We start from the raw sequence: 26,454 nt of genomic DNA on the forward strand, positions 1-26,454 counted from the left end.
CTAATTTTGGCTTGTTTTACGCATTCCCCATACCGCTGTTCCACAATAAACCTGTGTGTTGGCCTTGCCGACTAAGACGATATGAAGTTAGAAAGTTATTAGTGAAGCCACACAACAAATCCAGGTCATCCTGAAGACATAAATCCTATGTTCTTTTGTCCAGGGAGCGAGAGCAGCCTCCACGTTTCGCCCAGCCGGGGACATTTGAGTTTGAGTACTCATCCCGCTGGAAGGCTCTGGATGAGATGGAGAAGCAGCAGAGAGAGCAGGTGGACAGGAACATCAAAGAGGCCAAGGAGAAACTGGAGGCTGAGATGGAGGCGGCCAAACATGAACACCAGCTCATGTTAATGAGACAAGGTAGAGCCATGCCTGGGTTAGGGGTAGGGTTCAGTGTTCCCCCACCACAGGCAGTTGGGCACTTCCAACCTGTGTATGTGTGTGGAGGGGGGGCATGTTTGAAATAGCCGTTGTCTCTACAGCAGGGGTGCCCAACCAGTCGATTGCGGTCTACTGGTCGACCGCGGACTGACCCCAGGTCGATTGCGAGGGGTGTCAAAAATCGATGATTTTTTTTTCCTATTTTTTTTTTTTAAATAATCAAATTAAATATAATGGAAGTACATGCAGTTGTTTATTTTATTGGGGGGAAAAAGTGATTCATCGATTTAAGATGCATCGATAATCGTAATCGAATCGAAGCGTAGCCCTCTGAATCGAATTGTGAGGCCAGTGAAGATTCACAGCCCTAATGTCAAGTGGTTGTGGGACAACGAGAAAATGTTGTGAGGTTAGTTCCTGCAGGCTGGAAACGATGTGTGTGCGTTTACGATGTTGAAACTGGACTGGTACATCTCGGGAGGCTGGCAGATCTTGGGTCAAAAAAGGTTGGGCACCCCTGCTCTACAGTGTTTCTCACAGGATCTTGAGTTGTTGCAACCCCCCCCCCCCCCCTCCGCGGAAGACAATTGTCTACATTTGACCGTAAAATGCATCAATTTGGTGCACTTTGAGAGCAAAATGAAGTTAACGTCAGAATGCCTACATGTTTAGGCTTGGTGCTCTCTTCCTTTTGTTTGACATGGGCTTCTCTGTAATGTGATAAAAGAATGAAGTTGTTAATGTAAAGTTAGTGAGAGGGAAGCAGCAGAGCTCTGTGTGTCACATAATATACATCCCTCCTTCTAGTCTAGTCAAATGATGATGGACTTGACTAATTTATTGGGCCATAGCACCTCGTCTAACTCAGTTATTAGGTGTACAGTTTCGTATATGCACTGAGTGTCTTTAGTGCATATACATACCAGCGGTAGTCGAGAACTCCCGTCTGTTTGACCATATGCTGTGTCAAAGGTCCAATGGAATGGATTATGGTCATTATGATTCCATAAGAGAAATACATTGACCAGAATCATCATCATGAGTTCCAGCTTAGTGCATCCCAGATGGAAAAGAAATGTATCTAGGCAGCTGTTCTTTCCTTTGGTGTGCCTTTTCAAATATATTAAATGAATAAATAAATGAATTTTCTTTATTTCTCTGCTCTCCTCACTCATACTCTGTTGCTCGCTTCTCCCAGATCTAATGAGGCGTCAGGAGGAGCTGAGGAGACTGGAGGAGCTTCGCAACCAGGAGCTGCAGAAACGCAAGCAGATAGAGATGAGGTGTGTGTCCTGTCCTTGGTTAGACCATTATGACACAATGCAGGGCACAGCACTTCTGGTAGACCGCTGTTAGCTTGAAACTGAACTTATCCTTCCAAATTGATGTTTTTTTATTTTTTTATTTGATCAAACAGTTTTGTCATTGTCATGTACTTGTTGCAGAGCTGTCAAGTGATTGACGTTCATGCTTCTATCTCTATGTAGGCATGAGGAGGAGAGGAGGAGGAGAGAGGAGGAGATGATGAGACACAGAGAACAGGAGGACATGAGACGGCAGCCCGATGGCTTCAAACCAAGCTATATGGACAGCGTGAGTACTAGTGAAATACACATGCGTGCGCACGCACACACACACACACACACACACACACACACACGCGCACACATGCAGGCTGGTGAGTTATACTCGAACAGAAAAGATGAAATCCCTGGTCCATCCAAGTATAGTAATTTGCTTCAAGTTTGTGTGACACACATACATCACTTTAAGGACATTACTGTACCTGGATGGACCAGGGCTTTGTCTTACTTGATAGAGCTCAACAGTGCCCTTCCGGAAGTGAAAATCCCATCCATTTTCTGAATCGAGGAATTGGATTATTAGCCATACTGTTGTAAGGTAGGCTCACCACCAGCTATGCAATTGTGAAACGATGGTATATGGCCCTGTTGAAGCCACAACTCCATATGATATCAACCTTGTTTTAAGAAAAACATTTTATTCGCGATGTCATGGAGAAGTACACTCCTAAGTAGAGCCCGACTGATACTGGATTTTTGAGGATATTAGGGAGTGGAAATCTTCTGGAATCGATATATCGGCTGATATTCTTATATTATATAAAACACATTATATTACAAAAATGTTTGCAATGATCCCTCAAATATCAAACACTTGACAAAGATAAGACTTGACATGACTGGAGATATGTATGTAGGCAGGATATTTTACAGCTTATCAATAAATGTTATTGTCCAAAATGACAATGCAATGAAACCGTAAACTTCACTGGGAATTTAATAATTAAAAATAACTAGAAATACAAAAACACAAATAGAACGAATATAAAATATAACTTGAGTTATTAAAAAAAATATATACAAAATAAAAAAATATCGGCCGATAATATCGGTGGATCGATATATCGGTCAGGCTCTACTCCTAAGCGACAGCGACGTCTCTGATTGGTGGGCCTTGCTGTTACCATGGAAATGATAACCGCTAGGGTCGACTAGCTATCACTATGATCGTTTAAGTTGCATTTACGACAGAGCAACCATGATTTACCTTTCTGAAACTGCATTTTTGTAGAGATGTGGACAAACCGTGTCATCAGAAATACCCCCTCCGCCAAAAAGTGTTTACTCTGTCCGATCTCGCTAGCCAGCACTGCTTGGTTATTCAATCAAATGTATGAAGGCAGAGCCGCTGTTTACAATGCTGGTCCCGCCCACTGTCGCTCCGAGTGCTCTCCCATAGGCTGAAGCACTAAACAGCCTGCAATGGGTTATGTGATGAGTAGTTCCTTCACTCATAATTATGTACAGTCTGGTACTGTTGCCTTTTTTCCATTTTCCAATTTTGTTTTTGCTCCGAATCAAATGTTTTATGGTCAGGATTGATCTCATAGCTGGTTGGCTTGCTTCCAGGCATAAAAGTTCTTATATAAGGAGTTTCTGAAATCTCAATGGAGAAATTAATGGGAAATTCATTACAAATGGGCCTTGACCAATGGTTTATAGTATGTAGCAGTATCTTCTGCATGTTACACACTACCTTCTGGATGTTACACACTACTATCACCATTCAGTTGATGCTCTGACTGACAGTCTCCTATTACACAGTACACATTACAAAGTCTTTGAAGTTTGGAAATTGCTTAATTTTAGCAGTCATGTTTTCAAGGTTGGGAATATGCTTGAATTTAAATACACTCCTTGACAAGTGCTTGATTTTCAACATAATCTGGTGCTTCATTTATTCTACACAATCACTCATGTAAACCAAAAATCTTTTAATATCTCAAATGAAATCATTCTATTGTCTGACTGTCTCCTGGCATCTCGCACAAGATGCGGAGCGGACACCGGAGTGGACCGGAGTTGGATTGACTGACATGGGCTCCAAAATGAAAAGGGGCATTTTCCGTTCAACTCCGCTCCACTCCACGTCATGAGGGTGACCATCTGCTCTCATCACTCTGAAAGTGCTTGAGAAGTGCTTGGATTTTACTCTTAAAAAGCTGTACAAAACCTGTATTGTGGGGGGGGGGGGGGCATCAGTTTAGAATTTTCAGTCAGATTGGGTTTACATGAGCTCAGTAGACTTAGGCCATGTCCACACGGAGACGAGTTTAGGTGTATCCGCTAAAGTTTTTTGTCGTATAGACGTTTCGTCCAGACGGAACCAGCGTTCTGGGAGTATACGTTCTGGGAGTATACGCTAATTTTTGAAACCGGGTCCCAGAGTGAATAAATCTGAAGACGCCACCCTTGCATTTCCTTGTTTACAACCCATACGCATCTTTCCTGAACCGATGACGCCATAGCCCCACCTCTCTCCGCCAGCAACAATAACAATCATGGCGGCTTACAGTGCACTAGCGTTCGTGCTACAGCAGCTACTGAGCCTGTTAGGGCTCTTGCAGCAAAATATAATGCTCCTCTATTACCACCGTCGGCAACAAGTGGACACGGAGAACAACGTGTACAACATCCTCAGGGCTCCACAGCTGACTCTTCTCATCCACCCCTCCCTTCCCTTCATCGGATATTTCCCAGAAGGCTTTGCGGCGGCTAAGTTTTTACAATAACACAAACAAAATCAGGCTAAACGTGTTGGATAGAAATATTTATTATTAATACAACATGCAATTCTGGAATATTTTAATATTAGACAAAATTAAATGAAATTAAATGTAAACCCTGAGTGTAACGGACATACTCGGGATGCTCTATATATATCCCTCGTAAATACAACGTGAATAGTGAAGTGAGAGGTTTGACGACCACATGGTTGCACTGTGACGTGGCAGCGTTACAGCGCCACTTACCAGCCTGGCATATATACTACAGCGACTTCAGTGGTTTCATGTGGATACACACATTTCTTGAAACGATTCCGTGTTCATGGAAAACTTTTCTTAAACGAAAAAAAAAAGATCGCTTCCGTCTCCGTGTGGACATGGCCTTATTATTACTAGATTATTTGGCTACTTGTAAACCATGCCACTGGATTAACCCTATTTCCTACAGAGGGAGGGGATTTTTAGCCTGCAGTACCACAGAAATGGTCTGGCCTGCAGTTAATGTACCACATTTACAGAAGTTGTTTGCTGCTTCATCCAGACATTTTTAAACTTTTTTGAGAGTTAATGGATTGAAGTGATCTCAAATGAAATTAATGATTTAAAAATGAAACGCATGAAACACAGCAACTAAATCTGTGAACCTTGTGCATATTAAGGACTAACCAAGTACCCAGCGTTGCCTGGGTTAAATAGGCACAAAGCAATACAACTGTGCCTTTTGCTTTGCCAGAAATGATGGTGGTGTCCAAATGCTTTCCAGGACTTTACAACCTGTCGATGACTGTCCCAGGGTCATAACCCACCGCCATGCATTTTCAGCTCAATCCGACCTGGGGTATGGGCGTAGGGTGGTTTCCAAGACTTGATGACCCAAGACTCCAGATCCAAGACTTGATGAGCTGCCGAATGACCTTCCCCGGATCATAACCCCAGCCATGCAGATTTTCAGCCAACTCCGACCTGGGTTGTGTGAGTTGGTTTCCAGGACTTTCCAGGCAGTTCCAGGACTTTCCAACCTGCCCATGATCATAACCCCAGATCATAACCCACCTCTAGGCAAAATTTCAGCCCAATCCGACCCGGGGTGTGGGCGTAAAGTGTTTTCCAGGACTTTCCAGGGGGTTTCTGGACTTGATGTGCCCATGACCTTCCCCAGATCATAACCCCCCACCATGCAAAATTTCAGCCCAATCCGACCGGGGGTGTGGCCGTGAGCATTTCCAGGTGGTTTCCAGGACTTTCTAGGCGGTTACACGACTTGATGACGTGCCCATGACCTTTCCCAGATCATAACCGCCCGCCATGTAAAATTTCAGCCCAATCCGACCAGGGGTCTGGGTGAGAAGTGTTTTCCAGGTGGTTCCAGGACTTGATGATGTGCCCATGATCTTCCCCAGATCATAACCCCCCGCCATGCAAAACGTTAGCCCAAGCCGACCTGGGGTGTGGGCGTGAGGTGTTTTCCAGGTGGTTCCAGGACTTCCCAACCTGCCCATGCCCTACACTGGATCATAACCCACCTCCATGCAAATCTTTAGCCCAATCCGAGCTGCGGTGTGGGCATGCATAAAAGACACACATACATACACAGTCACACAGACTGCATAATGTACACAGATGGCAGACAACTTAAACTTTACCATAATATGATTTAGTTTATAGAATTTTGCTCTTTTATACCGAGACTGTTCTTTCTAGAGACCATCTGTTTTCATTTTTTAATGTTTTAGCTGGACAGTCATGTATCCTATTGATAACAGCATCTCACCTATGTTCAGAATTCTGCCGTTTGAGAAAGTTACAATTCATAATACTTAATACAACGTTTTAGTTATGGAGCGAGATGTTTTCTTTTGTGCGAGGGTGTCAATGCACTTTTTAAAGGGATTTAGTTGCCTTGATGATCATAGCAATGCACGGAAGGTAATAACAACTGCATCTGCACACAAAACATTTAAACATTACTTTTGCGGCGGTAGACAACAATATTCTATTAATTTATGCTGTTTAGTAGCCATAGGCATAGTTTCATAACTTTAGCACTAGGGCTGACTCATGCGGTTCTTTTGTAGCCACCGACCGAATCACATTAAGGTTGCTTTCCCGCTGATCAGCTTTCACATTTAACATTTCTTCAGCACTCGGAAACGGAACGGAGTGCACTTGCATCATCAACTATGCCTGCAGTGTATCCTTGCTCCGTGTGTTGTCTATGAGGTTCGGAATGGTTGGCTTTCACACTCGCAAGTGTTCCGTGCCCGGGCACGCCAAAGCACTCCCCAGACCACCTTTTCAAGTGGATCCTGTCACGGTTCCCCGTTGTGCGCCTGGAACGCAATGTTCACAAATGCTCGTCAAATGTTCAGAAACTGCGGTCAATTTGGGGACAAGTGTGCTCGGGAACGGTACCGGGGTGACAGTAAGAAAGCACCCTAATACTAATGAGCCCTGAAATTTGAAAAAAATCAATGCTATGATTTGTATTTTTATTTTTTGGATGATTACTTGTGATTGGCCTTTTTCACAGTAGCCATGTTGTGTCTCAAAGGCAGGCTAAACACAGACAGGTGCAACCAAAACATGAACCCTAACCCAACTTACAATCCATCCAGGTGTTCCGATGCTGGGGCCCTCATTAATGTTTTGGTTGCACCTGTGTTTACCCTGCCTTTGAGACACAAAATGGCTGCTGTGAAAAGGGCACATCGGAACTGCAACAGTGTGCTGGGCATTTAAATGTATTCATACTCAAACACTGCCAGTGATGGCCACACAAGTACGCATGACATCGTCTGCTATCTTGTTTGTACAAAACTTCTCCAGATAGTGTTGATACTATTAGTTTGCCTCAATTGTATTAATGCTAGATTCAGCCATTTCTGTGCCTTGTTTCTCTTTGTTTTAGCACTTTGTCTTGTCTAAGAAAGCTTAGACAACTCAAGACAAATGCCATTTAGTGTTCCTCTGAAACAAGCCCCCTCTACTCTCTGATCGCATTTACGTCTGGCAGCTTAAAACTGTGATGACCCAGCCAAGCCAGGAAGTAACCAAGCAGTGGGAGACCCTATTAACTCTGTTTGGCCCGAGAATGTCTCATCAAGATGCTTAATACACTTCACTATTAAAGGAGAAGTTTGGTATTTTTCAACATTCTGAGCAGAAGTAAAGTGAACATCAGTGTTGCCTTTCCAAGATGAAAAGCTCTCCAAGATGAGAAGTGATCCTCCCATCACGTGATGCAGATGTGTCTGTTTTTCTTTTGGGCTGGTGGGTCTCGCTATTGTTTGAGCGGAGTCTGCATTGATAATTTAATTATGTTGGCCCATTGAGTTGAACACGTTTGATATATGTAGTGTGCATATTATCGTCTTTGTAGACATGACATGATTACGCCAAAGTCGACACCAGAAGTAACGTGCTTTTTGCGAGTCAGAACGGAAACCCTCTTATTTCAAATCAAGCTGCTCCCATTTCATAGACTTTTAAACCATTGAAATAAAAATAACCATTTAAATAAGAAAATCACTGAAATGGTGATTCCCAAACGTAAAGAAATAATAAGTTGTAGGCTGCTGTGTTGTTGTGTGTTGCATCAAGGGGTTGTCTTGTTCCATGACCTTGCTTTCAAGTTAAATCAAGTATGTCGATAGTGTCGATACGTTTATAGCCTACAGATGAATATGTGTATTTGTACCAAATAGGCACATTTACCTAGAACAGTGATATCAATTTCTGCTGGCGTTCTATCATTTTCAATGGGTTAATGTTGAGCACTTTGAACAGAATCTCAGCAGACTCCATTACTGGCTCACATAGCTCAGTCTTTGTAATTGCAGGGGTTTATCTAAAACTGTTTTGTTGTTGAATATATGAACTGTGCCACAAACTCATGTTCATCATTACAAATGTTTCCTTCCAATATCGTGCTGAGTAACAGTACTGCATTGCCCAAGCCTAGTTATTGGTGAACTTAAATTTTCTCTCATCAAAATGATATTATAGTAGCATAAAATATTAATATCATGGCACATTTCATTAACAGATTTGGGCGAAGTGGTTGCTGGATAAGCTCAACAAAAAATAAAACCATGAAATTCTTGATGCGTCTTATAGGAGAATTTTTGTATTTTCATCCTGGACCCTATTCTGCTACCTTTTTGTGTCTAAATGACTTATTGGCACAACGATTTCTGAATTTGGTCCAGTGTTGACAAAGATCACTTCAGCTGGCAGCTGTGGCAGGCAGGGCATATATGAAGCATCCATATACATTCATTAACCAGTTTGTTTTTGCAACTGATAGGCACTAGGGGTGAGCGAGTACACCATTATCTGCATCTGTTTAACCAACTATGCCATAAAGGTTTATTGAAATTTTGGGCAGGGGGGAGGGGGGATCTATACTATCTATCTATCTATCTATCTATCTATCTATCTATCTATCTATCTATCTATCTATCTATCTATCTATCTATCTATATTTTTTGCATTTCCTCTTTTGGCCTGGCGGGGTCGTCGTTGGCCTGGCGGGCCCACAGGTATTACCACTTGGAAACACTAGGGTGGCAACGTGTTGAAAGTTGCCTGTAGCCTGACGTTAAGAAGAAATGTGGGTCGTGAGGCTAAACCAGTTGAGAACCACTGATTTAGACACAAAGTTAGTATAGGGTCCAGTATAGTATAGTATAGTATATTATGTATAGGGTCCAGGTTTAAAAATATACAAATTCTCCTTTAACTTGCAGAATGAGTTACCCAGTGTCTTGATCCTATTTGCAAGGGTAAAAAGGCACATCTCAACTTTTACAATATTGACCATCTGTTCTGTAGGATTTGATTTAGACAGAAATAGGATGAGTACATTTCTAGTGAATCCATCAATGCCTCATCTCTAATCCCAGGTGTGCATGCCAGTAGATATTGATGCCAGATATGTTGATGTGAGATATGTTGTTGATGTGAGATATGTTGTTGATGTGCAATAACTTTTCTCCTCTATTCTTCTACTGTGTTGAGAGGTCCTGCTGGAGACTGCATCTTGAACATTACTTACAGAGGGATGCACACACCTAGGACCCAGTTTAAATTCATATGTCTCACACACACACACACACACACACACACACACACACACACACACACACACACACACACACACACTATTCACAATTTAAATAGATGAAGAGCACACAAACTGTATAACATACATAGAATAAGTTTGTGTTGTGAATTGAAATCACCTATATTGTTTTCCACTGTACATCAGTTTGACTGAATGTATAGATAACAGTGTGCAAAGAGGGAATATCCGCGCATCAGCTGGTGAGCCATGCAATGTGCTTCATGTTTGGTTTTAATGTAATCATTGGCCAACACTTAGAATGGCATATATTCAAACAGACACTGAGTGTTGTAATGGAAGCATTCTGGTACACAGTTGTTATAACTAGTAAAGGACATTGACTGAAAATTGTGTCCATCCTCCCTCTCTAGACATGCATTTGAATTCTTGAATTCAAACCGTTCAACTTCAAGAGAAACTAAACACCAACCCCATATCTGCATAAAGCCCAACATCTAATGTTAAAAGGCATGCTACTGAAACTGCCTTCTGCTATTGGCTGATCTTTGCTGTTCGGTGACGTCACCATAAGGTGTCCCAGATTTTCAGGGACAGCCCGCATTTTTGGTGACCTGTCCTCGGCCGGAGCTGTCCCAGAAAATGTCCTTGATTTTCTACTCCTCGTTCGCGGCCAACATTAATGTCTTTCAGATGTTCCAGTGGGAGTGAAGATGCTTATAGATCATGAACCTTTACAACCACAAACTACAGACTTATGGCATTCAGGGGATGTATGGCTTTTTCTATGTATATTGACAATAAAGGTAAAGGTAATGTAAAGTCCCACTGATTGTCACACAATGTGTGAAATTTGTTCTCCGCATTTGACCCATCCCCTGGGGGAGCGGTGAGCGGCAGCGTGCGCCGCGCTCGGTAATCATATGGTGATCTAACCCCCCAATTCCAACCCTTTGATGCTGAGTGCCAAGCAGGGAGGCAAATGGGTCCATTTTTATAGTCTTTGGTATGACTCGGCCGGGGATCGAACTCACAACCCCCAGTCTCAGGGCGGACACTCAGACCACAAGGCCACTGAGCTCGTTTCTGAGCAATTTCCAGAACAATCGCCATAAAAAAATTCAAGCCTTACAGAAATTTCCAAATGTAATTTTTCTTTATATAGCAAATCACGTTTTCTTTTTCTATGGTGTTCCTCAAGGTCTTGGTGTCTTACTCTTAATGTGGTATTTTGGAGGGATATCAGTCGGCCAGCACCATAGTTTATTACAGTAGCTACAGTTACCATGGTCAAAATACATCACACTGGAATTGTCCCCCTGTTTTATTTCATAGATAATAATATTTTAATGATATATAAACTGCCGAACTGGAAACATCCCCCATTTTCATTTCAGAAATCTGGTCACCTCACGTCACCACCAATTTTATTCTATAGAATATTCTATAGCAGATGGCACTTTCAGTAGCATGCTTTTTTACTGTTACTGTTTGACTGTTAGGCTTTACACAGATACGGGTTTGGTGTCAAGTTACTCTTTAAAAACAAATGATTTTAACTAATGCCATGTTTTTTTATTGGAACCAGCACTTGCTGACACATCTCCCCATTAATCCTCCCTCTACCTCCCTCTATAAAACATTGTGGTTAAGTTTTAGAATTCGTGGGTTATGTTTATTGTCTAATGACTTGACATTTTAATTGAGTTGTTGTTAAAGACATAACATTTCTTCTATGATCTATCACATTTCTCATTGTTATCCATACAATTCAAGTAAAATGTATGCCTTTTCTAGCACTTAAAAATGGCTATAATATAGTTTTTAAAGTATATTTATTATAAGATTTTTGTTTGTTCAGTTATTTTGTTCATTTGCCTATGAAGAACTGGGTGGCGGGTGTGGTTTCTGTGGTTTGATCTATGTGCTTTGCTTTACCACTGAATTAAATATTTTAACATTTCAGTTAGTTAACTAAAGATTTTAAAGTTTGTTTCAACATTTTCTCGAATGTGGATGCTGTAACCTGTAGAAGTAGAAGAAGTAATATCTTTTTGAGTAGCAGAATTACTTTGAAAGATTGGACAAAAGTGACAAAGGCATTGTCTATTGTACTATTGTAAGGATTAGGAAGTCAGATTGCTATTGCCTATTGAAAATGCATAACACTGTATTCTCTACAGGGACAGACTCTTGCTGCTTCCCCAAGCCTTTAATCACCAACCATCGCTCTCTCCAAAGTACAAATTTTGTTTTAAAATACTCACATTTGGCAGTGAAATATTCCCACTCTAACGTGTGATATAACCGCCTCTCAACTGATCTATTTTAAACAGAACAATTTCAATTTCAATTTGGTGTAACTAACACAAACAATACTTTCACAGAGAACACTGGCAGCGTCCATCGGCCTCAGCACTGCATTTTACACTGACACCAGGTCGGATTTGATGGGATTTGCTGGATTGCTTTACAAAACAGGATTTTGTTGTTTTTGTTTTTACATTCCAAGTAATACCCAACTTTACTCCAGTTCCACTATTCTAACTGCATAGTTTGAACTCTACATTGGGTTGATAGAATGCATATGAGCTGTTATCAAGGGCTGCTATATTTGTTGCTCATCCCGGTCATGACACCTGGAGCCTTCTTGAACTAATCATCATTATTTAAAAAAAATCAACGAATGTCTCGCCTTCCGTAACTTATTCCTTCTTAAAGCTACTTTTCTCTCCTATTCCTTTTAAAAAGTCTTAGCTGACATAGACTGTTTTGCACAGTTGATTTCACTCCTGTTGACAAAATGTGTTGTGAATAAAAGCGTCTGCTATATGACATACAGTAACGTAATTCGTGCTCAACACAGGCAGAGTGATATCGGGGGATGGGGAAAGTAGCATCCTCTTTGCAACAGGAACTCATGGGTTTGTGGGAACTCAAAATGCGACATCAGGGTTTCTGTGGGTCCTTAAAAAGTCTGAAAAAGTGTAGTTTTGTTTTAATTTAAGAAATTAAAATATGTTTTAGTTTATCAAAATAAAAGTTAACCATATAGGCGTTTTTTTTTTTTTTTTTTTTTTTACCATAAACACAGGCAGAGCACATTAGCAGAGTACATAGAGGCAGCTAGGGATCAGCTACGTCAGTTTGATTCTGTGGCAAGCTAGCTTGTGAACCGTAGCTGATTGCAGGAAGTTATTGAATGTCGTCTGTGTTCTTTAGACAGTTTTCCATAGAAATATACTGTAACGTTAAATATGTGGATGCTGCCTATCAATTGATAATAGCCCCTTTTCTGTTTTTCTGTCTTCACCCTACATCAGTGAGCTAAGCTGCCAGAGAGGCCATGACCTTTTCATTGCATCAGCTTTATTCAAGCATTTGGACATCATGTCCCTAATCGAAGTTGCTATTTTTCTGGAATTTAGTTCATGCTGTGTACTTATTGTTTCAGCTGTGTTAAATTGGGAAGTCGTCATCTATCCCAAACTTTTTTCTTGGGATTCATTTTTGAATATCAGTCTTAGATTGCATTCCTGGTAGCATTGAATTAAATGTGACTTTCTGGAACATGTAGAAACCCTGCACATGTAACACCTTAAAAGGATGAGGCTGGTGCTTTTTAATGCATTTCTAACCATTAAGAAATCCTATGAAAATAACAAAAGTAGCAATTTGTTTCTCATCCATGTAGCCGGCCGACTTTATCCTCAAACAGATAGCAGATGGCAAGATAAGCAGCATGCCTTTTACCATTCCATATCAGGCTTTCCACAGATATGGGTTTGGTGTGTTTAGTTACTCTTTTAAGATAGCAGCTTCTTTTGTCTTTCTTTGAAGTTATGCAGCCTAATGCACTTCATGGGCTTGGTGGTGAATTTAAATGCTATTTCTGATTTTATGTATTCTAGTACAGGTAGTTAAAGCATATTTTGCTTTTGTTTTGCCAAGTGGATGTTAGTTAGTGGAACCAACATTGCAAGTTTTCCCTAATAGTGTTAATATTAGATTCTGGTACTTTTATTGTACAGCCTTTTTTTACTTTTAAGTGCATTATTATTATCATTGTTATTATTCTTATTATTATGATCATTATTATTATTATCATTCAATGAGTGGCTGACATGAGTTAAAGGGATGGTTCAGATTTTTTAATGGGTTTTTATGAGGTACTTATTCATAGTCAGTGTATTACCTACAGTAGGTGGCGGTCGACACGCCCCCAGTTTGGAGAAGCAGAGAGTAGTACCAGCATACGATACGATACGATATACTTTATTGTCAGTTCACACTGAAATTTGTCTTGCAAGACAGCAGCAGTCCCATGCACAAACACATGACAAAGAGAACAAAACCAAAAATACAAAGATGCATACACATATACAGCACACAGAGAGCACTGGTCACTGCTCCACTGACCCTCGGCCATGTTCTTGATTAAGCCTCAGGATCGACTGATGTATAAAGGACTTTCTTAGTCTGACCTTCTTGAAGGTTGGAATTAAGTATCTCCTGCCAGAGGGCAGGAGTTCATATTCTTCATGTAGCACATGATTAGTGTTTGAGGCAGGAGCAAGCAAGCCAACCCAAGCAATGTGCTGCCCACAGCAAAACATATTTTAGCCACCTCAAGCCTTTGACAGACTGTGCGATTTTGGGCTGTCCCAGACGAAAGATGATCAACGTGAACAAAACGTGGAGATATCTTTGGTCGTGGCTACCAAAACGGTCGTCTTGCGTCGCGCAGTGAGATAGGTTGAAAGACGGCCGTTGTCACAGTCTTGGTTGCGACCAAAGATAGCCTAGGACGAATTGACGACTGTCAGTAATTTACGATACTGTCTGATAACAACCAATAGAAATGCTGCATGATCATATCAGTATATAGACGCTATTCACGCTAATGCTAGTAGAAGAGGCTAATAAATTATAGTTGACGTTACCTCAAGATCTCTCGCAAAATTGGCATCCCGTGCTGGCCTCTGTTCCCTAGCCACGAGGGGGTCCACATTTTCCTCCTCCTTGGATGTTTTTCCAGACACATAAATTCCACTTTGCAACGGCTCCTTTCTTGCTAAGCTTGCTGACATTTGATTCTGTGTATTGACTGCTGATTGACAGGTTTTGACAGAGAGACGTGCGTCGTAATCATACGGTCTGCATACATCAAAGCTGACCTCGGTCGTACACAAGTTTATTAGATCAAACGTCTCAGAGTGTGGCCTGCAATAAACGTATAAGATTGCTCAAATCGTAGGCCGCTTAAAAGAAGGTTCACCTTAACGTGCCGTCCTTATAATAAGATAATAGATACGTATAATAGTATACGGAAGTTCTACGGTTGAGAACATGTAGTGCCAAATGAAAGGGCTGTCTGACGGCAAGGTAAACTGCTGAAAATGTTCAAAATTTAATGTACACTTAAACTGATATTGATTTGTTTAGTTGGGCCTTCTTTTAGGTGACTACATATTTTTTTTCTGGTGGCCCCACTCACAGCAGTACGTTGCTTTGCTTGTGTCGGGACTACTCTGTACTCTCTGATTCTCCAAACTGGGGGGGGGGTCGTGTCGTGTCGACCGCCATCTACTGTAGGTACACTATACTGACTATGGATATGTACCTCATACAACCCGCTTCAGAAAATCCTAAATGTGCCTTTTAAATGAGTCACTGTGAGGAAGGTGAATGATTGAGATGAGTCGATGTGAAGGTGTGTGTGCGTAAATGTGTATTTACTGTTGTGAATAAAATAACATTTACCATTCAACAGGTAAGTATAAATAGGTTGAGCATCACACTATCTACAGTAACTATAAAAAAAAAAACGTTTGTCTTTCTTTTTTTAATCTATTTTTTTTATTACGTTTTTTCATATTTCTCTCCCTTTTTCTCCCCAATTGCACTTGGCCAATTTCTCCTGCTGTTCCGGTCATTGCTCCACCCCCTCTACTGATCTGGGGAGAGCTGTAGACTAGCACATGCTCCCTCTGATACATGTGCAGTCGCCAGCCGCTTCTTTTCACCTGACAGTGAGGAGTTTCACCGTCAGGACGTAGTGCATGGGAGGATCACGCTATTCCCCCCAGTTCCCCTCCACCCAGAGGAGGCACTACTGTAGTGACCAGGACTCATAACCCCACCGGCTTCCCCCCCGCAGACACGGCCAATTGTGTCTGTAGGAACATCTGACCAAGCCGGAAGTACCGCTGCCGCGAATTGAACCCGGGTCTCTGCGGTGGTAGGTGAGCTTTTACCTCTAGACTACCCAGATGCAACTCTTAAATAAGTAATTGAATATCACAATTGCAAATTGTATTGAGATTCCATTTTGTTATACTACTGTATATCATCATCTTTATTTCAATATTATCTTTATTTCAATATATTTACCTTCACAATGAAGAGAATAAACTGCTCCGACTATGCATGTGGCGGGTAGATTTGCTTCACTCACCAGCCCCCCCAAAAAACAATGGTAATCTATTGAGTGGAGAGTGAACAATCACTAACCATTTGCCTGGTGGACAAAAAAGTAAAGTTTTAACCCTGGTTGTAACGACAATTGACCTTGATCTGTGGCTCAAACTGCCATGTTGATTCCTTGAATTTGAGGGAATTGGGCCTGGAAACTTTGGAAAGTCTTTGAATTTTATGAGTATGAATATGAATATATGAATATGATCTTCTATGATTATAATACCCCAGGCATCAGCTATATGTCACCACTATTAGTGACCATGTGTACCTTAGTGACCAAATTCAAAGACCCAAGGCACACAGCCAGGTGTTAAGTGGGTCTGAGATGTTTCATTAAGTTTCGCAGACTTTTACTAAGTGTTGTTTATACACCTTGTATGTTTACAGGATTGTGTGTGAGAGAAATGTTTTGGTGTAGCAATTTTCGTGTGTGGGGAAAAATGAATGAATGGATAATGCATTTCTTTATTGTTTTCCTCTGTGTTACTCAATGTATGTATTTCCTGCCTGAGATTGTGACATTGCTTTGACTTTGGGCTGGGTCTAGAATGAATGGTGTAGGCTCTAACAACATTTCATGAATTACCAACTGTGGATGAAATGGCCACATTTGCGAGCACAATTCCATCCAGCTATTGATAGCCTCATACTCAACTGATTTTACTAATGAGTTTTGCGTTCTGATTGCGACCAGGGATGGGAATTTTTCCACCCAGCTAGTCTGTGACCAGTAAATTAATGGACCAGACAGGCTGATGGGAAATGTTGCTCACTTGCCAGAGTTTGAACAGAGGCCAAGTGAGATAGCATGGTGAAAGGTTACTGGCCAAACCTCCATACCGCTTTAGGAGTCTCAAATCATATCCCCACACAGCCATGGATTGGCTCCCACTGGGCTCCCAGCCCGACTATCACCCGGGCAGGCTGTCCTCGCTGCGGCCAGAGCAGGGTACAGACATCGTAAATAATGATTTTTCTGGATGCGTGTTATAGCGAGCCAATTACATGATGCTTTGCATTCCTATTTTAATTACTATTCCCATTTTTATTTTATTTTATTTTGCATGATCAATATCAATGTTTATACTAACATTTATGGGCTAACCATGTTACCCCGGGTAGCCAAGTTGTAAAGCATTCAGACATACTCAGTGATGTAATGACGTGGCTCTCTAGTCAGCTCTAGTTGGCGGAAAAGCAAACGCTTCTTTAGAAGGTTCACATTTGAACCACCTGTGAACTGCCTCTAGCAACAGCCCAGAATCAGCACCAGGTTCTAGTTGGTGGAAAGGGGCTGTGTGTGACCAGGTTCCAGTTGGTGGAAAGTGTGTGTGTGTGTGTGTGTGTGTGTCCATGTGTGTGTCTGTGTGTGTTGAACATTGATTAGGCTTTCTGCTGAAGAACTTTTCTTTAGGAGAGTTTGGTTCTGAAGGTTCTTCTTCACTTCTTCCAGAGGGAACAGGAAATGAGAATGGGCGAGCTGGGCCCTCGTGGAGCAATTAATATGGGAGGTAGGGGCATGACCATATAAGGACTGGTCGTTACTGACAAAAACCACATAAAATGACAGTGTGCTTTAATGTCAATTTGAACTGAAATGGGTCTTGGATCCCAAGCGACTCCATTTCACCCAATTTGATCAGCAAGTGCAACTATTGTTGAAGGTGTCGTGGATTCCTGTTAATTTTCATGGCTGTAATATTTTGACAACCTTTTTTATGTGTAATGGAGTCACTTGGGATTGAAAGATGTGACAACTGAAAATATGGCACATTATTATACAATGCAATATCTGTACTTAAAATATACAGTAGAGCACAGTATCTGTACTGTACTGGGTCTGTGTTGTGGGGGTGGGGTTTCATATTTTAGCTAATGTCTGGCCCCTGAGCTCTCATCCTGAGTTGTTTGCAGATCTAATGCAAGTGGATAGGAAGGCGTGGTAGGGCTGGATGTGGGCGTGGCCCACTGCCTGTACTGTACATAGCTCCTAAATGACTTTTGAAAACGTCAATGATGCTACCTGGTAACAATTTGGACTGGAGAAAGTAAAAACATTTCAGATCACTTTCGCCAGGATTGTGAATCATGTTTTCCTCAAAGCTGATCTGCTGACAGTGCAGGGTGATTGGCTAGGGGCTGGAGCCAGGCAGGGACATAGTCTGTGATGCAATAACTGAGAATGACTGCGAGAGGTTCATGGTGGTTCTTCACCATAGTAAGAATAACCCAGGACTGCACATCACCACTCTAGACAAAACGGCTATGAAATGTTTTATTTGTATTACTTTGTTGTAGTACAAACTATAACGGAACACTCTTCATGCTGGAGGCGATACATGCAGTGACGTGCTGTTTCATTATGTTTGACCCGATGTGACCCTATGTGAATCATCTTGTGTCTGTGTATATAGGGGCGTATAAGTTGGTTTTGGTTTGAAAATGTGGCTCAAGTAATTTTTTTCTCTCTTGCTTTTATATCGACAGTTCTTGGTCTTTTGTGTGCCATCTTTCATCCTGTCTGCTGCAGTTGGTCTCTTTTTAATACAGTGCTTTTTACTAGGCATGGGTCGATTTCTGGTTTTACCGGTTCTGTTCGGTGTACGAGCCCAAACCGGTTTGATCACGTGCGAACCGAAAAAAAAGAAAAATATATATATATATTTTTTTTTATAAAAAAAATAGTGCCAATCCATTCTGATTGCACTATTTTTCGTATTAGCCTCTTCTCAAGTTGCACTAGTAGGCAAAAGTCTTATTTTGTTTATTATGTTGATGTTTGAAGAAATGTTAAGCTGAATAGTTATGAGAAATAAAAACAGTGTGTTGTTACAGTTAAAAGGTTCTGCTTATTTTTATTCAGTGTTAGTGCTGGTTGGCATACCAGCTTAGAGGTGCATTATCGCCACCAACTGCAGTCGCATTACAGTCATTTATGGGCTACACTATTTATTTTATTTTTTTGTGTAAAATTCGATATACCGGTTTGATATGTTTTTTTGGGGGGCATATTGAACCGGTTTCAAAATTTTCAAACCGACCCATGCCTACTTTTTACTAGGTCTTACTGTGTGTGTGTGTGTGTGTGTGTGTGTGTGTGTGTGTGTGTGTGGAAATAGTCCATGCCAGTCTAATCATTTCAGTTTCCCTTAGCCCTATGATGGGCTGTGGGTATTCCTTTCAATGACAGACTTCCTGGCAGATTCCAGATCTCCCCACCAGTCTATGATGATGTTTATCCATTCTTTCTTCTCCCCTGTCGTCCTTTTACGCACACCTCTGACCTCTCCCTCTGTTGTCAACACTATGCTGTCGCCTGGTCTTTCCCAGTGGTCCTATTTTCTCAGCTTCCTCTTCTTAACCACTCATTGGATTCTTATTTGAAACCTAATTGTAGTATAGGCAGTGTAATATGATAAGCAAAACGTGCAAATGTGTGTGCTTGTATGCATTTAAAGGTAGCCTACTTGTTTACACACAGGGATGCACTGAGCCAATACTGAGGATAGATGTTGTGCTGCTGTTGGCTTAAAACACTGGATCATCTTGAAAAAATGACAAATTTATACTGATTTTGAAACGTTTTCAGCGTAAAATATGTATTGAATTTAAGTATAATGTATAAGTGTAATATGCTGTTAAAATGTTATATATAACAGTAATCAAATTGGATTAAGAGTATAACTCAGTCATATTGCTGGCTTTGAGAACCATTTCTCAGTGGACCTCTTTCATCGTGTTTCATGTCTTGTTACCTGTAATTTTACATACATCATACAAATGTTACAGAATAATTTTCAGCTATCTAAACATCAACGTTAAATGTCAGGTTTTGTTGTCACCTCCTCGGAATCAAAGAGGGCATCTTTCAAGAGCTGTGATTTTGCACAGATGCTCTTCAGTATGATGCCTATAAGAGGCAGAGAGATGCCCCTTATAGGCCCATTATCTGAGGATTGTCAAGAGGCATGAAGTCAGTAACTGAAGTAGATTGTTTAGTTAGTGACACAGGTTGAGGGAAAGTGGATGCATCAAAAAGTTACTCCTGAAACGCTTTGAACATCACAGATTGATAGACAGTATAACAGTGTAATTTGTGTCTGAGGGTGGATTTTTCAAGGCAGGCGATGCACAATTGCTCAACTGCAAGTTGAGCTGGCGAGGCCGCGTAGCGCTGCGTATGTGAGCCCGCGGTGCATCTGCCTCGGGGGGGGGAACCAACAAGGGATAATATTGTGACTAAGCCCTCGTTCACACGCCGTAGCTACGCAGCGCTATGGCAGTTTCATTTTGGCGTCCTTGTTAACAGGCGAGACCATTCACAGCAGCCGCACGCTACGCTGCAGCGATAGTTTCAGCTTCTGTTCTATTTTTCAAGCGTGCAGCACGCTGCACCCAAGCAGCTGCCAGGCATGAAGTCAATGCAAGTTGTGAGCGGGGGAGGGCAGCATTGAGCGAGACACTGAGGAAAAGAGAGTGCTTAGTGTGACCCGTTTAGCGTGGCACTTAGCTTCTGTTCAGCGCTGCATCTGAATAGCGCCTGATTTGAACCGAGGCTAAAACTTGAAACAGTTGTTCCGGAAGTGCCCGCAACTGTCATGGCCGGCGACTGTTCCCGCTACTTGTGCTCTGGACGAGACAACGAGTTTAACAAAGAGGGAACAGACACACAGAGAACAGTGCTGCTGTCTATGTGCTGCTGTGGAGTAATCAGGACAGGGACGGTAGAAATGAGCGATGAGGAGGTGAAGGAGGAAGACGATGATGCACGGTAGTCTAGAAAGGAGTGCGCCAAAGTCATAAAGTGCAGCTGTAACAGAGAAGAGCGTCCCATCTCCACTAATTGAGATGCTGTCGGTACGGGTATTTCCTCAAATTAAATTCTAGGGTCAGGTATGGACATTGTCTACCCACGGGAAGTTACAAATCGTAACTTCACAATGTAATCCAAACTGTTTCTTAAACAGAAAGCTGGACTCACCAGTGTTAGATTTTTTGCTATACTCTTCATCTCTTTGGTATCTTTTGTGCAAAGCGTCACAGAACGGATGGATTTGTAAACATGAGCATGGTGTGTGCATTTGACGTTGCATATTTCCTGTGTTTTGAAGTTCAGTTTAAAACAATTCCCTCTTGGTGCCAGCTGCTAGTGCAACTTGAAGGTGTACTCTAATCAGTATGTGCATTACAAAGAGACATCGGTGAATTCGCTGACCCTGTTTACACATACGTTCAGTATGTTAGCATGCTAACATGCTAGTGTGAATGGCATGGCTCTACTATTGATGGTTTGAGACAGTTTTCTCTGCATTTCTTTAAGACAGCTGGATTCTTTTGGAGCTCAGTACTGGTGTTAATGTCTGTTTGTTCATTCAATAGTGTTCTACATCCTTACAATGCAAAACTTGATTGCATCGCGATGATGAAAAGTCCGATTTTTTCTAACAGTTGTACTCTTTCTTGAATCTAAATGTATTGTAGGTCTGTGCAGTAGTGGAAGAGGTCTGTTGCTTGTCTTTTTGTTTGATTGGGATAGAACTGACACAATGTCTATGCAGGTCAATCCATCTTGTGTTAAGGTCCATGGCGTTTTCCTACTCTATTTGCTCTATGATAAAGGTGATGTGCAGTCCTGGGTTTAGCTAGTAAAAAGATGTGGTTGTTGGCACTTGCCTCAAATCTTAGGTGTTAATGGGTGAACCTCTCAAAGTCTGCTCAATCTAATAATTACTCAAACCTGCTGTGTGTCTATTCTATATCTGTAAAATGTCATCTCTAAAATCTGTCATCTCTACAGCATCTATTTACTATTGTAGCTTAACGTTGGTTTTTGGTTGTGTAGGGATGATATATTTATTCTTTGAATGAACTAAATGGCAAATCTAAGGAGAGTACATTTAGCTAAAAACCAAAACCAGATCTGTATAATGCCTAATATCTAATTGTAAAAAGTATGCTACTCATTTCATTTGATATTGGCCGATTTTGATGCCAGGTGATGTTACCACCTTTTGTACTGTATAGACAGAGAGCCAAAGTCACGTCCCTTCCGGTCGGGCCCTATACTTTTTACTTTTACTTTATTTGTTTATTTGGTCAGGACAGTACACATTAATGAACAGTTACCTATACAGAGTTATCTATATGACAACAGTAAATATGTCGGATTGAGCTAAAAGCTAATTTGCATCCGTAGTCCTCAAGACATAAAAACATAGAAGATAAAATACAGAATACAGTAGAAAGAAACCCATTAGAAACAACAATGTGGCCAAATGGACACGCACCAGTGTCTGAAAAAAAAGAGTGCTGGTGAACCGTGAGAGGCCATCATTTTTTCGATCCCGTTTTAATTGTGCCATGAAGTACACATATAAGGTTTCTTAATTTAAACTACCGGTATAACTTTGCAAGTCAAGAAAGTCGCAGTTTGTCGTAAAACTGTTGCATTATAATTTTGAATAGAAAGACTACAGACAACCTGTCGCGTAAGTGACGTCACAACTTTCTCTACCGCCTGGTCATTTTGGTGTTGGTGTGATGTATATTGTGCGAGAGATGTAGTTGACTGAACGGTTTCATACAAAACTAAACTACATTACGTTTGCTTTCTTGACTTAAATTGACAAAATATGCAAAGAGGATCAAAAAAGTATTGTCTCTCGCCGTTCACCACCACTCATATTTTTTCTGGTGCTGGAAGTAGGCATGACTTTGGCTCTCTAATAGAAAGTGAACACACTAGCACCAAAGATCAGCAAATAGCACATGGCAAATTTCAGTGTGATGCTTTTTGCCATTAGATATCGGGCTTTACACACACATGGCTTTGGTGTTTAGTTACTCTTTAAAGTAGTAGCAGTACTTTTTACATAATGGTATAGTACTCATCACATGACTGACAATCATTTTAGCTGTTAACCAAAAGCCAACGTTAACTAGCATTTTGAACTTGATATTAGTTCTACCGTTCACCTGCCACAGACGGGGCGGGGCATTGGGTGCGTTATATTTCTCCGTCCCGAGTGACCAACCCATGCTCCATTGTTTTGCGTGTAGATGGCTATAATCCAGCCTCTGCAGGGGCCAGTGCTAACCAGGGTCCCCCTCAAATGATGGGCATGGGCATGAGTGGAAGGGGCGGAGCCGTGGGCCCAGAGGGAACTCCAAAAATGGGCGCATCATTGATGTCAGAGAACGGAGCCATGGTAATGTATGCGCTGAAATAAATTGCGCTCATTATCTCTATTCCTTACATTCTCAATGCTGCATATATTTTCTAGTCATAGTATTAACTTGGACTCACTCAAACCCAATTTTGCAGAATTAGTATGGCTAAAAAGGAAGTAATTCATTCACTAGATTTGAACGCAAGTCCTTACAAGCTCAAGCTAAAACTTCTATAATGCATACAAGCTAAATCAATTTTGGTCTAGAAAAGTCAGTTAATTTGACTAGACACTGGAGCTATAACTAATAGACACCTTCCTCTTACTGCTGCTCAGTTCACTTCACTTTGTTGTTTTCTTGAACTTTGAAAAACTTCCATTTATTTTCTGAACACCTTGTGTTCATTACTGACCACTAAATATGCGCCTATACCACCACGCACATAATAAAATCTCTTTCGTTTTGACACTGTCCCCCCCCCCCCTTTTTTATGCCGCACCTGCGATACTGCAGCGAAACGATCGATACCCACAAGGTGGACCAGTGGGGGCCAGAGCAGGGGTGGAATCCCCTCAGCACCAACAGCAGCAGTCGCCGGCGGCGGGCCCTCCTGCTGCGGGGGCCACAGGATTTGGGAGGGGCAATCCAGTTGGGGGAAACTTTGATGGCCCCAATAACAAGCGTCGCAGATACTAACTACACATTGTTCAGGCCAGAGATGTGTTTCCCCCCCATGTTTAGAACACACACAGATTTTTATTAAAGAATCTCATGATACTGGCCCAACCCATTATTTGTCCCCCACCAAAGGGGAGGCTATGGATCGGTCTCATCCCGTTAGCTTATTAGTCACACTGTAACATTGACTTTGTGCCACTAGGGGGTGGCATTGACAATTAATGGGAGGGTGGTGGGGGACATTTTGACTATGTGCTTGTATTTCCTGCTTTTATGTTGGCCCACTTCCCAGTCACATCCCTGCTAATTAGGTCTGTTAGCTTAGCTGAAAGTCTGAACTTTTTCTCTCCATGTAACCCGAGTTGTCGATGGGGACATGTTTTTGTGACTTGATTGAGTAAGCTACATGCCAATCCTTTGTATGTACACCGCTCTTCAATGTTTATATTCACTATTTCATAGCATGTTACTGCATTTCTATTTTCAGAATTATGTATCTTTTTTCCTTGTGTGTGTGTGTGTGCGTGCTGAATATTGAGTGTGCAAACATGTTTTGTAGCATGTTAAGCAAGACCTTTGTAGTTCCACATTTGTTCCATTGTAATGGCTGTCATTCACTTAAGATACAGGTAGGCTACACTATCAGATTAGGTATCTCTTAGAATCTCCAAAACAGTGAGCTCTGTATATTGTAAAAATAGTCCTACAGCATAAAACTGTTTCCATAATCAAATCTCCTTATGTTTTCTCTTGCGTGTTTGGTTGTAGTTATCATTAGTGAGGAGTGGAATATTTTGGTTCCTATATTTACCGTATTAAAACGCTTTTTTTTTTACTCCCATCATCCCATCTTGTCCTCAATGAATGTGTCTGCAGCTATAATGCATCCTGTATTTGATGGTTGCCTAAGACAAATAAATAATTTGTTGGAAGTTGTTTTTGTTTCTGATAAAGGCATTGTCTATTTTTTGCTGGACGCAGGGTCCAAAATAAGGTCTAGCCACCAGCCAAATACTGGTAAAATATGCAAGTGGCTGGTAGATTGCTTAACTCGCCAGCCAAAAACACCAATGGTAATCTGTTGAGTAGCAGGTAACATTTGAACATTCACTAGCCATTTGGCCAGTGGACTTTATTTTAGACCCTGGCTGGACTGCACGGCGGCCAGCTCTAGAAACCAGAATGTCGCTGAGTGAGTGATGAAGTTACACCATTGGCCAGCCGTGGCCCCTGGCGCACCCATACATGGTGTGAGTTGGCACGTGCGGTCTCCCAACCAGACAGGACTCGGTTCACTAGCCAGCCTCAGACAGTACTGCAACTGTAGCCTGTAGCTCGCTGGCTAACAAGACAGGACAAGGGTAAGGTGACCAGACGTCCCCGATTTTCGGGGACAGTCCCCGGCTGGAGCTGTCCCCGAAAATGTCCCAGATTTTCTACTGGTGACTGTGGCCGATATGACTCTAGCTCTAGCAGGCTCATTCTTAAATCTTGAGTGAAGATACTTACAGGGCATGACTGTAAGACCTACAGCATCCATTGGGACCAACAATGCCATGCTACCTTGTCGGGAAGGGGGCTAAATAATTAATTTTGAAAAACCGGCATACATGGTCAATTTCAAAGGGGACCCTTGACCGTGCTCTCACCTCTATATATCTGAATGAGAATGGATTCTATGTTTCAATGTTTTGATCCAGGCATCCAACAAGTGTTTACATGTTTTGCTGCTTCCTGCTCTTCCAGGAAAACATTAAAAAAGCAATCAGGACTCCACGGAAAATACTTTTTGAGATCTGAGGCTTTTCATAAAACATTTGGTGCTTTAGGTTCAGAAGGCCAGGCCAATGCTGCTGGAGAACACATTGACATTTTGTAAAGGGGCACAGTGAATGACGTGTGTGGGTGGGTGGGGGGTCAACCAGGGGCCTCTTCGTGAAGCCGACACTATTACAGTACAACAGCCATGGATCATCCCCCTTTATTATTTCATAGGTAATAACCTTGGATATTTTTATGATATATTGATTGCCGGACTGGAAATGTCCCCGATTTTCATTTGATAAATCTGGTCACCTTAGACAAGAGCCACATAAACAAATGAGATTAAAATGTGTCAGACGATGGTTTTGTACACGGGAGACAAAGCTACATTCAACAGCAGCAGACATAAGTGTTCTCCTGACTAGCATTAGCATCTCTGCTAGCTGTTACCATAGATGGGGGTCACCCCTATGTTCCCACAGCCCAATGTTCCCACAGCCCTATGCTCCCACATTTCTTAGATTTTTTTTTCTTCCAAAATAAGGCCCTGTGTTCCCACATTTCCCAACAATAGTCTTGTTGCACAACCACACCAGTCTCAAAGTTTTGTGTGCCTTTGATCATGCAAGAATACACATGATCATGAAAAAATACACAATATGACTAGCACTAGTTAGCAATTCATCCATATCAGATTTGGCCCCAGCCCCCTAAACTACAAGAAGTGGTTTGCACTAGTTCTCAAAATGTTCCCACGTTTACTAAGATTTACTTACTCTTTGTCTGTGTGCATTTTTATTTTTAATTT

General features: G+C 41.6%; 1 protein-coding gene across 3 annotated transcripts in view; it reads left to right on the top strand.

Moving 5' to 3' along the window:
• Window positions 1–26,454, top strand: part of pspc1 (paraspeckle component 1) — a 58,299-nt gene that overhangs the window by 18,369 nt on the left and 13,476 nt on the right. The window contains exons 5-10 of one of the 3 annotated variants that reach the window (XM_083632393.1): window positions 164–360; window positions 1,580–1,664; window positions 1,869–1,974; window positions 17,488–17,545; window positions 23,094–23,242; window positions 23,718–24,804. In XM_083632393.1, coding sequence (XP_083488519.1) covers window positions 164–360; window positions 1,580–1,664; window positions 1,869–1,974; window positions 17,488–17,545; window positions 23,094–23,242; window positions 23,718–23,900 — 778 coding nt within the window. In that variant the 3' untranslated portion in view covers window positions 23,901–24,804. Of the gene's footprint in view, window positions 1–163; window positions 361–1,579; window positions 1,665–1,868; window positions 1,975–17,487; window positions 17,546–23,093; window positions 23,243–23,717; window positions 24,805–26,454 lie in introns of those variants that run through there. The other 2 variants (XR_014552506.1, XM_083632394.1) reach the window with 2 other exon arrangements.

This window comes from Poromitra crassiceps (genome assembly GCF_964638095.1).
Source record: "Poromitra crassiceps genome assembly, chromosome: 3".
Taxonomy (NCBI): domain Eukaryota; kingdom Metazoa; phylum Chordata; class Actinopteri; order Beryciformes; family Melamphaidae; genus Poromitra; species Poromitra crassiceps.